Below are 16,754 nucleotides of genomic sequence, written 5' to 3' on the forward strand. Positions count from 1 at the left end.
TTAAGTTACTTAACTTCTCCACCAAGAGAGTGAGGGAGCTAACAGGCCTGCACGCTCTTGTCTGAATCCTGAAGTGGTAGACAGGCTTCAGAATTCACAATTTTTCTGATTTTCAGGAGATAATAAGCATGCCATTATCAAGCATTTAATGTTTCAGCACTGAAATAAAATGAAAGCATACTAAATGGGATGGATAAATAGGGAAAATAGCCTTACATCACTGCAGGTCAGGTTAGGTTTTATCACCAAAAAAGAAACAAAAAAAGTCCAGTTTTCAGAACTTTTTGTATTTTCAAATTGTAGTCAACAATCTTGATAGAATTTTTAGCAAGATTAAATAATACATAATCATGAGTGCTTATACCATAGGGTCTAGAACACAGTAGGTGGGCAAAATATTTGGTAGCTATTATATTAAAATGTATTTGATTTCATTTACTGTATGGCATTGGATAATTTTTTAATTAAAAGCTGCAAGTATTACAAGGGCAGTCTGCAGAGTACTCAAATAGATAGGGGATGGGAGAGAAGAAGACTTTAGCAATATTAAAAACAGTATCTTATAAAATCAACTGGTGTGGAGAAAGGCTGAAAAAATAAAGATATTTCTGACCACAAGAAAGTACTCAATCTTGGCCGGACACAGTGGTTCACACCTGTAATTACAGCACTTTGGGAGGCCCAGGCAAGTGGATCACTTGAGGCCAGGAGTTCAAGACCAGTCTGGCCAACACGGTGAAACCCCATCTCTACTAAAAATACAAAGAAAGTAGCCAGGTGCAGTGGTACACACCTGTAATCCCAGCTACTCGGGAAGCTGACACACAAAAATCACTTGAACTCAGGAGGCAGAGGTTGCAGTGAGCCGAGATCGTGCCACTGTGCTCCAGCCTGGGCAACAGAGCAAGACTGTCTCAATAAAAGAAAAAAAAAAATTACTCAATCTTTAAAAAAAGTATATTTATCAATCTTCTTTTATAAATCACAGGCAGCTCTGGAGGGGACAAGTTTAAACTCTAATAATTTACATTTTAAGCTCCCAACCACATGCCTTCAAACAATCCTCTAAAAAAACCTTACCTGTATAATTAAGTTTGAAAATAAAAATGGAAACAACTATATAGAAAACACTTATGCTTCAGTCTTTTCAAAAGAAAAAATAACATCTGTACAGTATTCAAATTATTTAACTCCCTAAATGGAAATTCCTTTTTAAATAACTATCCAAGAAAATTATAACAGTCACAAAGTGGGCAAAATATATATATTTTTTTTTTTTTTGAGACAGAGTCTCACTCTGTCACCCAGGCTGGAGTACAGTGGCGCGATCTCGGCTCACTGCAAGCTCCGCCTCCCGGGTTCACGCCATTCTCCTGCCTCAGCCTCCTGAGTAGCTGGGACCACAGGCGTCCGCCACCACGCCCAGAAAATTTTTTTTTGTATTTTTTAGTAGAGATGGGGTTTCACTATGTTAGCCAGGATGGTCTCGATCTCCTGACCTCATGATTCACACGCCTCAGCCTCCCAAAGTGCTGGGATAATAGGTGTGAACCACTGCGCCTGGCTGCAAAATATTTTTAAGATCAGACAATCTTGATTTCAATTTTGTATTAATACATCACTTACAGCAACCTACTTGACATTTTCCAAATAAATCAAATGCAGTATAAAATAATCTTTTTTATGGGAGACCAAGGTGGGAGAATCACCTGAGGTTAGAAGTTGGAGACCAGCCTGGCCAACATGGTGAAACCCCATCTCCATTAAAAATACAAAAAAACTAGCCGGGCATGGTGGCACACGTCTGTGGTCTCAGGTGCTTGGTAGGCTGAGGCAGGAGAATCGCTTGAACCCAGGAGGCAGAGGTTACAGTGAGCCGAGATCACATCACTGTACTCCAGACTGGGTGACAGAATGAGACTCCATCTGAAAAAAAAAAAAAAAAAATCCTCAAAGAAAGGTTACCTAACATTTTATTTTAGTCTTTAAATCCTTTTCAAATTCAGTCATCCAGCACTGACTAAACACTGACCTGTGCTTAACAGGCTTCAAAGCTGACAATTTGTATTTCCTCTTATGAACAAGTGGGTTTCACTACTGCCAGGTCCAGGCCAATCAAGGCAAAACAGCATGTTATCTAACTTAAGATCCAGGACCATACAGAAGAAATATGATTTCCAAAAATGTCCAAAGTTCACTATATTGAACTGAAGAGTAATTAATGTTTACAACAAATAGCTGTTGCCTGGGTGAGTGAGGAACAGAGAACTCTTATTTCTAACTGCCAGGTTAACTCCCCAGCAAAACCATAAACTAAGTGGTATGGCAAAATATAGTTAAGTACATTTTAATTAGAACAAGATTTTCAAATCCTGGAGAACTGTGTATCATTCAAAAAGCCATCTTGAATATATCTACTATTATCTAACATTTACAATTTTAGGCAATTTTGCTTAAGTAACCTCTGAGCCTTGGTGTCTATCTATGAAATGGGGATTAATAGAATTTACTTCAGCAGATTTGCCAGAATTAAATGAAACAATGTAAACAAAGTATTTGGCACAGGACTTAGCATAGAAATTGAAAATACGTAGTAGCTACTATAAAATACAGAAACTAAAACGTGGCAATCTTCTTAGATGGTAGAAATACGCAGGAAAAAATAAAAATTTAAAACCTCATACAGGCCGGGTGCGGTGGCTCACGCCTGTAATCCCAGTACTTTGGGAGACCAAGACGGGTGGATCACGAGGTCAGGAGATCGAGACCATCCTGGCTAACACGGTGAAACCCCGTCTCTACTAAAAATATAAAAAAATTAGCCAGGCATGGTGGCAGGCGCCTGTAGTCCCAGATACTTGAGAGGCTGAGGCAGGACAATGGCGTGAACCCGGGAGGCGGAGCTTGCGGTGAGCTGAGATCAAGCCACTGCACGCACTCCAGCCTGGGCGACAGAGTGAGACTCCGTCTCAAAAAAAAAAAAAAAAAAATCATACATTAAAAAAACAAATATGCAAAAAAGCGAAATTAAGTATTATAGGGATTATGAGTTTTTTTTTTTTTTGAGACGGAGTCTCCCTCTGTCGCCCAGGCTGGAGTGCAGTGGCCGGATCTCAGCTCACTGCAAGCTCCACCTCCCGGGTTTAGGCCATTCTCCTGCCTCAGCCTCCCGAGTAGCTGGGACTACAGGCGCCCGCCACCTCACCCGGCTAGTTTTTTGTATTTTTTAGTAGAGATGGGGTTTCACCGTGTTAGCCAGGATGGTCTAGATCTCCTGACCTCGTGATCCGCCCGTCTCGGCCTCCCAAAGTGCTGGGATTACAGGCTTGAGCCACCGCGCCCGGCGGGATTATGAGTTTTAAAAGGCTAAAATCCACTATTCTATAGTAAGCCAACTACATAAAATTGGTTCAAGGGTAAAGAAATGAAAATTATGGGCTAAACTTATAAATTCAGGAAACCATTTGCAAGACTAATTACCAGCTCTACAATAAGGATTTAGATCAGCCACCCAAGCTGCCCATCCCCACATATGATAGACTGCTTAGTTTGCAGTGGGGAGATCTCAGCTCACTGCAACCTTCACCTCCCGGGCTCAAGTGATTCTCATGTCTCAGCCTCCCAAGTAGCTGGGATTACAGGTGCATACCACCATGCCCGACTAATTTTTTTTGTATTTTCAGTAGAGACGGGGCTTCACTATGTTGGCCAGGCTGGTCTCGAACTCCTGGCCTCAAATGAGCCACCCACCTTGGCCTCCCAAAGTGCTGGGATTACAGGCATGAGCTACCATGACCAGCCTTAACTGGAAACCTTTAAAATAGGCTTAACAAATTGATTGTTCTATTAAATACTTTGGCAAACTACCCCCTAAAAATCAGTTATCTCCAAATGGTCCAAGAATCTTCTGTGTCAGAATCACTTTGTTTAAAATGCAAAATGATGGAATGAAGCTCAGAAATCTATGCACATTTGTTTTGACAACCACTGCCCAAAAGTGTTTAGTAAAGGCATTCTATATTAAATCTACCTAGAACGTAACTTAATCTCCAATTACTTTCTTGCAATACCTGCCACTACAGCAAGCTTCTATTCTCCTGGTACTGTGTGCCTGAATTTACTCAAGAATTTAGGGAAAACAGGATAAATAAATACCAAGAAATAATGATGCACTTTATAGACAAAAGTAACTACTAATACATCTTTCATTTTTTATCAATATGAAATTAACTCAGCCATTACAGTGAAGATAAGCACATAATATATAAACTGTTTAGCAGTCCCCACAGAAAACCTGATCTTAGGAAGATTAGACCTTGTTTCAACAAGAACTTTACTTTAAAATAGTACACACTAAAGTACAGTCTTATTTACAGTAAGAGGTTGAAAACCTCATTAGAAACCCCAAGTACAGCCGGGCGCGGTTGTTCACGATTGTTAATCCTAGCACTTTGAGGCTGAGGAAGGCAGATCACGAGGTCAGGAGATCAAGACTATCCTGGCTAACATGGCGAAACCCCATCTCTACTAAAAATACAAAAAATTAGCCAGGCGTGGTGGCGGGAGCCTGTAGTCCCAGCTACTTGGGAGGCTGAGGCAGGAGAATGGCGTGAACCTGGGAGGCGGAGGTTGCAGTGAGCCGAGATCGTGCCACTGCACTCCAGCCTGGGCGACAGAGCGAGACTCTGTCTAAACAAAAAAAAAAAAAAAAAAAAAAAAAAACCCCAAGTCCAGGCCGGGCACGGTGACTCATACCGGTAATCCCAGCATTTTGGGAGGCCAAGGTGGGCAGATCACCTGAGGTCAGGAGTCACAGCAGCGTGGCCAACATGGTGAAACCCCGTCTCTACCAAAAATACAGAAATTAGCCAAGTATGGTGGCAGGCACCTGAAATCCCAGCTACTAGGAAGGCTGAGGCACAATTCTCTGTTTGAAGGCGGAGGTTCCAGTGAGCCAAGATCGCACCACTGCACTCTGGCCTGGGCGACAAAAGCGAGACTCCATCTCAAAAATGAAAAAAAAGGAAACCCCAAGTCCAATAAAACATGCCTGGGCCTAGTTTGTGTATAACACATCTAATTAGTGTATAAAATCTACTTTTAAGTTTTATTTTTAATTCCATAATTTATTAAAGGATTCTTTATTTATTTTTTTTTTTTCTAGAGTAGCCTCTCCCTAGACAGAGCAGGGCTACCCCATAGACAGAGTGGCCTGGAGGATTCTTTAGACTCAGAATGAAAGCAGGTTTAATGCCCAACTAATAATCACTTCTGAAAAACATCATATTAATGCAACATGCAATGGAAGAGCTCACTCTCAACACATACTGCACAGTAGTGGGCAACCTAAAGCTGTATGAGTCAGGGAGTGACTGGCACTTGCCTCTTCTCTGTTTCACTGTGTAAAGCCTTTATTGACATCTTGGCATATAAGCAAAATAATCACCAAAAAAATATTACTTGTAATGTACCACAACACAATCATTCAAGCATACTACTCGAGGGCCTAAGTTCTCAACCTGGACACTGTAGTATAAGCTACTGATACCACTACTCACTGCTTCACCAGAATGGCTGTATATTTTTCCCACCAAAAGAAGGGCTATTGCACCATACGTTTCATGGTCTCTGTAAAGAAAAGAAATCATTGTCTTGGTTTATATTTCCTCCAAAAAACAAGTAAATTTTCCACAAATTGCTTTTAAGAACTTAGTGAAAACTGAAGTTTCCTAAGAAAATCATGAATTATTTTTAATGCAACAGTACCCCCGTGTATACACACACAGTTGGTATTTGTAAAAACATCAACTCTGAAATAAACAGCTAGCTACACCCTTTAATACACACATACCACAAAATTAAAATGCACAAGCATTTTTTTAAGAGATGGGGTCCCAGTATGTTGCCAAGGCTGGTTCAAACTTCAGGGTTCATGTGATCTTCCTGCCTCAATCTCCCAAAGTGCTGGGATTACAGGCAAGAGGCACCATGCCCAGCCATACAAGTTTTTATTTATTTTTTTCTTGAGATAAGAGTCTCACTCTGTCACGGAGGCTGGAGTGCAGTGGCACGATCTCAGCTCACTGCAACCTCTGCCTCCCAGGTTCAAGCAATTCTTGTGCCTCAGCCTCCTGAGTAGCTAGGATTACAGATGCACACCACCACACCCGGCTAATTTTTGTATTTTTAGTAGAGATGGTATTTTGCCATGTTGGCCAGGCTGGTCTCAAACTTCTGGCCTCAAGTGATCCACCCGCCTCAGCCTCCCAAAATGCTAGGATTACAGTCATGATCCACTGCACCCGGCTACACAAGCATTTTCAAGCATAAACCTTTACTTCATGATTCCTTGTTTCCTGTCACGTCTCCCCCTCCCCCCCCAAAAAAAATGATTCAGAAAGACCTTTCAGGATTTTCCCCTTTTTTTCCTCCCATTTAAAAGCTTCTGCAGTGGCCGGGCGCGGTGGCTCAAGCCTGTAATCCCAGCACTTTGGGAGGCCGAGACGGGCGGATCACGAGGTCAGGAGATCGAGACCATCCTGGCTAACATGGTGAAACCCCGTCTCTACTAAAATATACAAAAAACTAGCCGGGCGCGGTGGCAGGCGCCTGTAGTCCCAGCTACTCGGGAGGCTGAGGCAGGAGAATGGCGTGAACCCGGGAGGCGGAGCTTGCAGTGAGCTGAGATTCGGCCACTGCACTCCAGCCTGGGCGGCAGAGCGAGACTCTGTTTCAAAAAAAAAAAAAAAAAAAAAAGCTTCTGCAAGAAGATTTTTAAGGATTTCCAGGTGGCTTTGTAACTATGAGAAGTGAAGAACTACCTCTTCAGAAGCCTGGGCTGAAGGCTTTTGCTCTTTGCAAACAGTCTTGAGAGGTTCAATTTTCTTATGTTTGCAATTACTAAACTTGGGACTGTGTTTAAGATATAGATCTAAAAGTCTGCTAGCAGGTAAGATATCCATAATCATTTCTACTGACCCAAAACAAGGAGAGGCTTTTAAGAGAGGCCTTGATAAGGCTGTGGTTCTTGCCCTTTCAGTTTGTTCCTAAGGGAAAATAACTATTTTAAAACAAGAAATTGCAAGAGGATGCAACTGGGAAAAAATGTATATATGTCCAGAACGTAAAAACTTCTACAAAGTCCATGGATTAACAGTAAATTGCAAGTGAATAAAAGTAACAGCAGAACTATGAACAGATGAAAAGGACAAGAAAATCAACCAATTGCAATGTTGAGCTTTATTTGGATCCTAATTTGAAAACTGAACAGTCTTGAGCTATTAATTTTGACAGTCCCTTTCTTTTTTTCTTCTTTTTTTGAGTCTTGCTCTGTCACCCAGGCTGAAGTACAATGGCACAATCTCAGCTCACTGCAGCCTCCACCTCCCGGGTTCCAGTGAGTCTCTTGCCTCAGCCTCTGGAGTAGCTGGGATTATAGGCACACGCCACCAGGCCCGGCTAATTTTTACATTTTTATAGTAGAGATAGGATATTACCATGTTGGCCAGGCTGGTCTCAAACTCCTGCCCTCAAGGGATCCACCTGTGTCAGCCTAAGATGCCAGTCAACAGTCTGACATTCTAACAGTGACTGAATATTTGATGATATAAAAGAATTATTGCTATTATTTCAGGTGTAATAATGGTAGTAAGATTGTTGTTTTTAAAGTCCTTATCTTTTTAGATATCTGCACTGGCCAGGCGTGGTGGCTCAAGCCTATAATCTCAGTACTTTGGGAGGCCACTACGCCCGGCTAAGTTTTGTATTTTTAATAATGACAGGGTTTCATCGTATTGGTCAGGCTGGTCTTGAACTCCTGACCTCAGGTGATCTGCCCACCTCGGCCTCCCAAAGTGCTGGTATTACAGGCGTGAGCCACCACGCCTGGCATTTTTTTTTTTCTTAACTCGCCAGGCACGGCGGCATGAGCTTCTAATCCCAGGTACATGGGAGGCTGGGGTGGGAGGATCGCTTAGGCCCAGGAGTTCAAGGCTGCAGTAAGCTATGATCACACCACTGCACTCCAGTCTCTGTGAAAAAGTGAAACCCTGTCTCTAAATAAATAAATAAAATAATCATTAAGACAGTTTAGAATCCTGAAGGGATGCTTATTATATGTCAAAATTTAAAAAGCTAAGATTAAGGACAAAATGAGAACAGGAAAACCCAAACTAAATTTGTGGGGTTAATTGATTATTCTCATCTGCTAGCATTTAGACTATTGTCATTAGACATTGCTAATGAGCTCTGAAGCAGGCAGGTAATTTAAAGGAAGAGAGCTGGGTATAAAATATAAAACAACAGTGGCCGGGTGCTGTAGCTTACGCCTGTAATCCCAACACTTTGAGAGGCTGAGGCAGATGAGCCTGGGCAACAAGGCAAAACCCTGTCTCCACCAAAAAGACGCAAATTAGCCGGGCATGGGGGCATGCACCTGTTGCTGCAGCTATTTGGGAGGCTGATGTGGGAGGATTGCTCCAGCCCAGGAGGTTGAGGCTGTAGAGCGTGCCATTGCATTCTGGCCTGGGTGACAGAGCAAGACCCTTTCTCAAAAAAAAAAACCGAAAAAAAAAAAAGAAAAACCAGTGGAGGAGCACAGAGTAAGCTAGAGAATGCATGCTTCACTTAAAGGCATCCAGTTTTTTTCCTTTGTTTGTTTGTTTGTTTGTTTTTGAGATAAGAGTTTCACTCTGTCGCGCGGTGGTGCGATCTCGGCTCACTTCCAGCTCCACTTCTCGGGTTCACGCCATTCTCCTGCCTCAGCCTCCCAAGTAGCTGGGACTATAGGCTCCCGCCACCGCGCTCGGCTAATATTTTGTATTTTTAGTAGAGACGGGGTTTCACCATGTTAGCCAGGATGGTCTCGATCTCCTGACCTCGTGATCCACCTGCCTCGGCCTCCCAAAGTGCTGGGATTACAGGCGTGAGCCACAGCGCCTAGCCCCAGTTTTTTTTTAGACAGAGGCTCACTCTGTCAACTGGACTGGAGTGCAGTGGTGCGATCTCTGCTCAATGCAGCCTCCACCTCCCAGGTTCAAGCAATGGCCCTGCCTCAGCCTCCTGAGTAGCTGAGATTATAGGTGCATGCTGCCACGCCCGGATAATTTTTTGTATTTTTAGTAGAGACGGGGTTTCGCCATGTTGGTCAGGATGGTCTTGAACTCCTGACCTTAGATGATCCACCCGCCTCGGCCTCCCAACTTGCTGGGATTACAGGCATGAGCCACCATACCTGGCCAGGCATCTAGTGTTAAGTAAATACAATGCTAAACAAAATCTGATTTTAACCAGATACTAAAAATATCCTCAAAATCACTGTGTCATTTATGGGCCAAAGAAAACTACCTAGAAGACAGAAAGGAGGACGTAACAAACCAGGATGGTACAGGGAAAACCAGGCCACCTGGTCATTCTGTTCATTTTACGTATAAATTGAGGCATAAAGTTTGTTTGCTTGTGTCTAAGTGAACTGTCCAAAGCTAAATCAATTAGCCTAAGAACTAGGAAATGGAGCTTAGTAAGGCACAATGATTTGCCCAAAGTCACAGTGCTAATAGGAGAGGCTAGTACCAATATTAGAAATTAAAGCCCAGGCCAGGAGCAGTGGCTCATGCCTGTAATCCCAACACTTTGGGAGGCTGAGGCGGAGGACTGCCTGAGGTCAGGAGTTCGAGACCAGTCTGGCCAACATGATGAAACTCCATCTCTACTAAAATACAAAACAATGAGCCGGTCATGGTGGCGGGCGCCTGTAATCCCAGCTACTCAGGAGGCTGAGGCAGGGGAATTGCTTGAACCAGGGAGGCAGAATTTGCAGTGAGCCAAAGTCACACCATTGTACTCCAGCCCCGGTGACAGGAGCAAGACTCTGTCTCAAAAAAAAAAAAAAAAAATTAAAGCCCAAGCACCCTAACACTCTGTCCAGGTCAATAATTTATTTTTTAGTACCACTTTCTTTTCTTTCTTGAGTTATATGTGTTCAGCTCCTTTTTTTTCACAGAATGATTCTCCTCAAAAATGTGTTCTCCAACCAAGTAAGTCTGAAAATAACGCAAAAAATAATAATACAACAGGGAAGGGAAGCATTTCAAATGATTACAAAAGCAGACTCTTAGTCATCCACACACATATTAAATCCTGTGTTCTAGACTCAAACACCTTTTCCACACAGTAGATAGCTCTTCCAATTTTACAAAGACATTTCTGTACCATGCATAATGTCAGCATAAAATATGGAAGAAATTTATAAAAGCAATAACTAGCCCTTTTGAAGACTGAAGAAAAGCACAAATACATTACACATTTAGTCTCCCAAATGTTAATCTCACTGGAGAGGCAAGAACCAAAACTTCAGAGCTTACTATGTATTCCCCAGTATTCAGCTAAGGAACTAGTGGAGTCTCCAGAGCCAGGTTTCACGGCTTTTACCCAACTAAAGAATCTGCTTGGCTCCAACACCCATATCCTTTATATTATTTCCACACAGGCAATGAAATCAAGAGAAGCACTAACTTTCAGAAATATGCAACTTTCAGAAACATGCCATTCTTTACTTTCTGCTTAAACTAAAACTTAGCCCAACTGGCTTTCTAATATTCAAGTAGAAAAAGCAGAGGTTTTAGAATGGGATCAACCTACATTTGAATCCTTGCTTTGCCACTTACAAGTTAACTGGCCAAATTAAATGAGCTTCCATTTCCTTCTGTGTAAATTAAAAACACTACCAAGGTTATTAAAAAAACTAAAGCATGAGGTACAATGTCTGGCATATAATGGGCACTCAGTAGAAAGCTCCTAATTTTTTACCTAGAGGTTGAATTCAATGGCCAATTCAAATAAGATACAAATTACTTTAAAGCAACTGATGAATATAGTCTTAGTAGAGTCTAAAGTATCTTGGCTGGGTGCAGTGGCTCACGCCTGTAATCCCAACACTTTGGGAGTGTAGAAGTGGGAGGATGGCTTGAGGCCCAGAGTTCAGACCTGGCGCAGTGGCTCATGCCTGTAATCCCCAGCACTTTGGGAGGCTGAAGCAGGAGGATCACTTGAGGTCAGGAGTTCGAGATAAGCCTGGCCAACATGGTGAAACCCCGTCTCTACTACAATCCCTTGAATCCCGGAGGCCGAGGTTGCAGCGAGCCAAGATCACACTACTGCATTCCAGCCCGGGGGACAGAGCAAGACTCTGTTTCAAAAAAAAAAAAAAAAAAGCGTTCAGGCCAGGCGCAGTGGCTCATGCCTGTAATCCCAGCAGCTGGTGGGACAATCACCTGAGGTCAGGAATTCAAAGACCAGACGGCCAACATGGTAAAACCCTGTCTCCACAAAAATATTTGCCGGGCGTGGTGGAACATGCCTATAATCCCAGCTACTCGGGAGGCTGAGGCAGAAGATCATTTAAACCCAGGAGGTCGAGGCTGCAGTGAGCCGATATTGTGCCACTGCACTCCAGCCCGGGGAACAAAGTGAGACTCAGTCTCAAGAAAAAAAAAAAGGGTTCAACCAACCTGAGCAACATGGTAAGACCCCCATCTCTACAAAAAAAATTTTTTTAATTAGCCAAGTGTGGCCAAGTGCAGTGGCTCACGCCTAAAATCCCAGCACTTTGGGAGGCCAAGGCAGGCGGATCATGAGGTCAGGAGGTCAGGAGTTTGAGACCAGCGTGTCCAATATGGTAAAACCCCGTCTCTACTAAAAAATACAAAAAAATTGGCCAGGCATGGTGGCATGCACCTGTAGTTCCAGCTACTCAGGAGGCTGAGGTAGGAGAATCACTTGAACCTGGGGGGCGGAGGATGCAGTGAGCTGAGATCGCACCACCGCACTCCAGCCTGGGTGACAGAGCGAGATTCTGTCAAAAAAAAAAAGAGCACAAACTCAGTAGCCCTGGGTTCCAGCCTAGTCTCTGAAACAGACTGGCAGTCATGTCTCTATGCTGGATCTCAAGGTTTCGTTTGGATGAAAATATAGCTGGCTGGCTGCAATGGCTCATGCCTGTAATCCCAGCATTTTGGGAGGTCAAAATCAGAGGATTGCTTGAGCCCAGGAGCACGAGACCAGTCTGAGCAACACAGTAAGACCCCCATCTCTACAAAAGATACAAAAATGGGCTAGGCATGGTGGCTCATGACTGTAATCCCAGCACTTTGAGATGCCAAGGTGGGCAGATAACCTGAGGTCAAGAGTTAGAGACTAGCCTGGCCAACATGGTGAAACCCCTGTCTCTACTAAAAATATAAAAATTAGTCGGGTGTGGTGGCGGGTGCCTGTAATCCCAGCTACTCGCGAGGATGAGGCAGGAGAATCGCTTGAACCCAGGAGGTGGAGGTTGCACTGAGCTGAGATCACACCACTTCACTCCAGCCTGGGTGACAGAGTGAGACTCCGTCTCAAAAAAAGGGAAAAAAAAAAGTTAGCCAGGCGTGGTGGTGTGCACTTGTAGTCCCAGCTATTTGGGAAGCTAAGGTGGAAGAATGCAGTGAGCTATGATCCTAGCACTGCACTCCAGCCTGAGCAACACAGCGAGACCCTACACTTCAAAACAAAACAAAACAAAACAAACAAACAAAAAAAACAATCTCCTGGATCCATCAGTAAACCTCAAAATTGCACATGAAAGTGTGCAATCAATATTAGTGCAAATTACAAAATATACTGGCTGGTCCGTTTTCCCGGATGAAACTATAAAAAAAAGGAAATTCGGCCGGGCGCGGTGGCTCAAGCCTGTAATCCCAGCACTTTGGGAGGCCGAGACGGGCGGATCACGAGGTCAGGAGATCAAGACCATCCTGGCTAACACGGTGAAACCCCATCTCTACTAAAAAATACAAAAAAAAAACTAGCCGGGCGCGGTGGCGGGCGCCTGTAGTCCCAGCTACTCGGGAGGCTGAGGCAGGAGAATGGCGTGAACCCGGGAGGCGGAGCTTGCAGTGAGCTGAGATCCCGCCACTGCACTCCAGCCTGGGCGACAGAGACAGACTCCCTCTCAAAAAAAAAAAAAAAAAAAAAAAAAGGAAATTCAACTAGTCAATCATTAGTCCAATAAGAATTCCTTGAATTGCTATATTTTAGAGTCACTGTGTTTTATTTCCTCAACATTTCCACAATTATTTTTTTAAGACAGGGTCTCATTCTGTCACCCAGACTGGACTGCAGTGGCATGATCTTAGCTCACTGTAACCTCCACCTCCGGGGCTCAAGAGATCCTCCCACCTTAGCCTCCCAAGTAGCTGGCACCACAGGCACAAGCCACCATGCCCAGCTAAGTTTTATATTTTTTTTTTTGGTAGAGGCAGGGTTTTACCATGTTGCCCAGGCTCCTCTGGAACTCCTGCACTCAAGTGATCTCCCTGCCTTGGCCTCCCAAAGCACTGGGCGCCTATAATCCCAGCTACTCAGGAGGCTGAGGCAGGAGAATTGCTTCAGCCCTGGAGGCAGAGGTTGCAGTGAGCCGAGATCGCACCTCTGTACTCCAGCCTGTGTGACAGAGCAAGACTCCGTCTTCGAAAAAATAAATAAATAAATAATAATAATAATAGGATCCTTTCACTTCAGAATATTCAAATGTAAAAGGTTCATATTAGGAATAGCTCCTCCAATAAAAGAAATTGCTGTTTCTAGGCACTGATAGCAAGAGACCAAAACTCAATTGCAATTCTCTACCAAAGAAAATTTTTAAAAAATAAAGCACTAACACAATGAGCACTTATCCATTCCATTTCCAAAATCAACTTACCTTCTGCACCTTCCTTTTGCAGATTTGAAATCCAGATTCTCACACAATCACTGGCCATCTCTTCTGTTTCATTCAACAGCATACACACCACTGAGTGTCTCTCACTATTAAATACATTAACAGAGTCCAGGCGAGGTGGTTCATGCCTGTAATCCCAGCACTTTGGGAGGCCAAGGTGGGTGGATCACCTGAGGTCAGGAGTTTGAGACCAGCCTGACCAACATGGTTAACCCCATCTGTACTAAAAATACAAAATTAGCCCCCAGTTACTTGGGAGGCTGAGGCAGGAGAATCGCTTGAATCAAGGAGGTGGAGGTTACAGTGAGCTGAGCTGAGATCACACCACTGCACTCCAGCCTGGGCAACAACAGCAAAACTCCGTCTCAAAAAAAAAATAAGTAAATAAATAAAATACATCAATAGAAAGTACACTCACCTTATTCTGCTTTCTAATTATGAAAACAGAAGTGCAGGCCGGGCGCAGTGGCTCATGCCTGTAATTTCAGCACTTTGGAAGGTCGAGGCAGGAGGATCGCTTGAGCCCAGGAGTCTGAGACCAGCCTGGGCAGCACAGCAAGACCCCGTCTCTATTAAATAAGTAAACAAACAAACATAAACAGAAGTGCAAATGCCCTAATCCAAAATTATTTTTAAAAAAGATACTTGAGGCCTGGCACGATGGCACATGCCTGTAATCCCAGCCCTTTGGGAGGCTGAGACGGGTGGATAACCTGAGGTCAGGATTTCAAGACCAGTCTGGCCAACATGGTGAAAACCTGTCTCTCCTTAAAAAGTACAAAAATTAAACCAGCATGGTGGCGCGCACCTGGAGTCCCAGCTACTTGGGAGGCTGAGGCTGGAGTCTCAGCAACTTGGGAGGCTGAGGCTGGAGAATCGCTTGAACCCAGGAGGCAGAGGTTGCAGTGCGACGATATGGCACCACTGCACTCCAGCCTGGGGGACAGAGTAAGACTCCGTCTCAAAAAAAAAAAAAAAAGATATTTGAGATTAAATAATACAGAGTAACTGCTCTCATCTTCCCGCCGCAAACACCATACTTTAATATGAAATTTTAAATGGCTTTTTTCCCCAAATGGGAAAGAAGGATTCCTGTGTCTTGATGGGAAAGCAAGCAGTTTAAGAGTAAAACATACTAATAAGCCATGGCAAACAGGTGAGATACCATCAGAGTGTGCACTATTGTAGGAAACAGAATGGAAAGGCGTGAATGGGAGTCTCTGCACTTCATATCTGCAAAAGAAGAGAATAAAAAGGTTAACTCCAGATTTAGAACAGGTTTATTCCCCTGTTTAAAGCAGAGCCCAAAAACATTTTAAATCAAAAAATGAAAATGTGCTGGTTAAGCCAAATTTGTAGATGAACTCAACCTTCTTGTCCTTAGTATATAAACGGTATCCCAGGTGTTAGAAGTTATTTGAACATTTTTATGCTACACCACCTTGACATTAAAGAATTTTTTGAAATCTCCAATCTCTTCTTTAAACTTTTCTTAAAACTATCATTAAAATTAGCAAAATATGCTTCTCTATTGAATGGTTAACCTAACAGGAATGACTTCTAACCGTAAGAATCACAGTTAAAAGGTTCATTTTAACAAATGCTCTTCCCCCTGTAAAGAGTGACAGGTAACCTTTTGGGATCCCCAATGTACACACCCCTTTCTCCAGCCCTGCTAAAGTTAAACGTTGATTTGAGGACAGACAAGTGCCTCCTCGCAAGGATTGCCTCCCTCCCCCTGTCCAACACGCCGTTCTCTGCAATAATCCATCTGCATCTTGCATTAACCCACCCGCCCAGTGCCGGTGAGTCCAGGCCAAGTCGCAGAAGGCCAGGAGTGAGGGGTGAGACCTGTGAGCCCATCTGCACCCGCGCCCTCCCACCTGGTGGCACACCTGCCCCGCAGGCGCCCACCTGGGGCCGGGACCGCCCTCTCCCGGTCTCGCGCGCCTGCCCCACTCGGAGCGCGCGCCACGCGCCGCGCAGGACCAGAGGGCGGGGCCCCGGGCAGCAGGGAAGCGAGGGCTCGGGGAGAGGGGGCCGCCCGGGCTCACTCCCTCCCTGGGGACCCAGCGGACCGGAGCGTGCTGGGGGCGGGAGCGGTACCTTTTGGACAGATCCATGAGGACCCCGGAGAAGAGCTTCTCCCCGAGGCGGAACGACACGACGAGCGCGTCCTCAATGATGTGGTCCAGCGTGACCCGCACCTCCGAGCCCGGGATCAGTTGCGACACCGTGGAAACCCCGCCCGCCGGCGGCACGAGCGCCAGGGCTACGGGCTGAGGCAGCGGCGGCTCCTCGCGCTCCTCGGGTGCCGGGGGCTGCTCCGGTGGCGATGCTGGAGAAGGTGGAAGTTCGGGCCCTCCCTGAGGCGCGGCTGCAGCCGACTCCGCCACCCGAACGGACAGTTTCTCCTCAGCCTCCAGCTCCGGCCCCGCCGCCTCTGGGCTGCGGGCGAGCTCCCCCGGCGGCGGCGGTGGCGGCGGGAGCGGCGGTTCGTCGGCCTGAGGAGCGGACTGCTGCCCGTCGGTCTCGCCATCCGGCACAGACGCTTCAGTGGCCGTGACCGGGAGGGGGTCAGTGCCGGCCTCACTGCCGGGGATGGGCTCCATCTCCGGCTCGGCCTCGCCGGCGCCCCCCTCCCCGGGGGACGCTGCAGTCGCTGCCGCCTCTGCAGCCACGGCCGCCATTTTCTTCCTGGCTTCTCCCTCCTCCAACTCCGGCTGCAGCGGCGGCGGCGGCGGCAGCGCTGCTTGGTTCCCTGGGCCTTCCCCTCCCTCCCGCGAACACTTTCGTCCCGCCCTTTCCCTGATGCTCGTTTTTGGCACCTCGCCATTGGTTCCATTCTACACCCCTCCCGCACTTGTGATATTCCATTGGCCAGGGGTGGACGTCTATCATCTAGTCAGTCCATCCTTCCCACGCAGAGTAGGAACTTCTCATTGGCCAGATGTGTTGTCAAGTGTGGAATCTGAGTGGAGGAATAGGGGGCGTAATCCAA

General features: G+C 45.3%; 1 protein-coding gene across 15 annotated transcripts in view; it reads right to left on the reverse strand.

The window, feature by feature from the left end:
• The window catches only part of PWWP2A (PWWP domain containing 2A), a 64,917-nt gene extending 48,437 nt beyond the window's left edge, over positions 1-16,480 (reverse strand). For 14 of the 15 annotated variants that reach the window (XR_012414322.1, XR_010587693.2, XR_012414323.1 and 11 more), the window contains exon 1: positions 15,860-16,480. Coding sequence is in view for 8 of the 15 variants with exons in the window: in XM_065547029.1 (XP_065403101.1) it covers positions 15,860-16,443 (584 nt within the window). In the remaining 7 variants the exon portion in view is untranslated. Of the gene's footprint in view, positions 1-14,143; positions 14,987-15,859 lie in introns of those variants that run through there. The other variant, XM_073994693.1, reaches the window with a different exon arrangement.
• Positions 16,481-16,754: the final 274 nt, after the last annotated feature.

This window comes from Macaca fascicularis, chromosome 6 (genome assembly GCF_037993035.2).
Source record: "Macaca fascicularis isolate 582-1 chromosome 6, T2T-MFA8v1.1".
Classification (NCBI taxonomy): domain Eukaryota; kingdom Metazoa; phylum Chordata; class Mammalia; order Primates; family Cercopithecidae; genus Macaca; species Macaca fascicularis.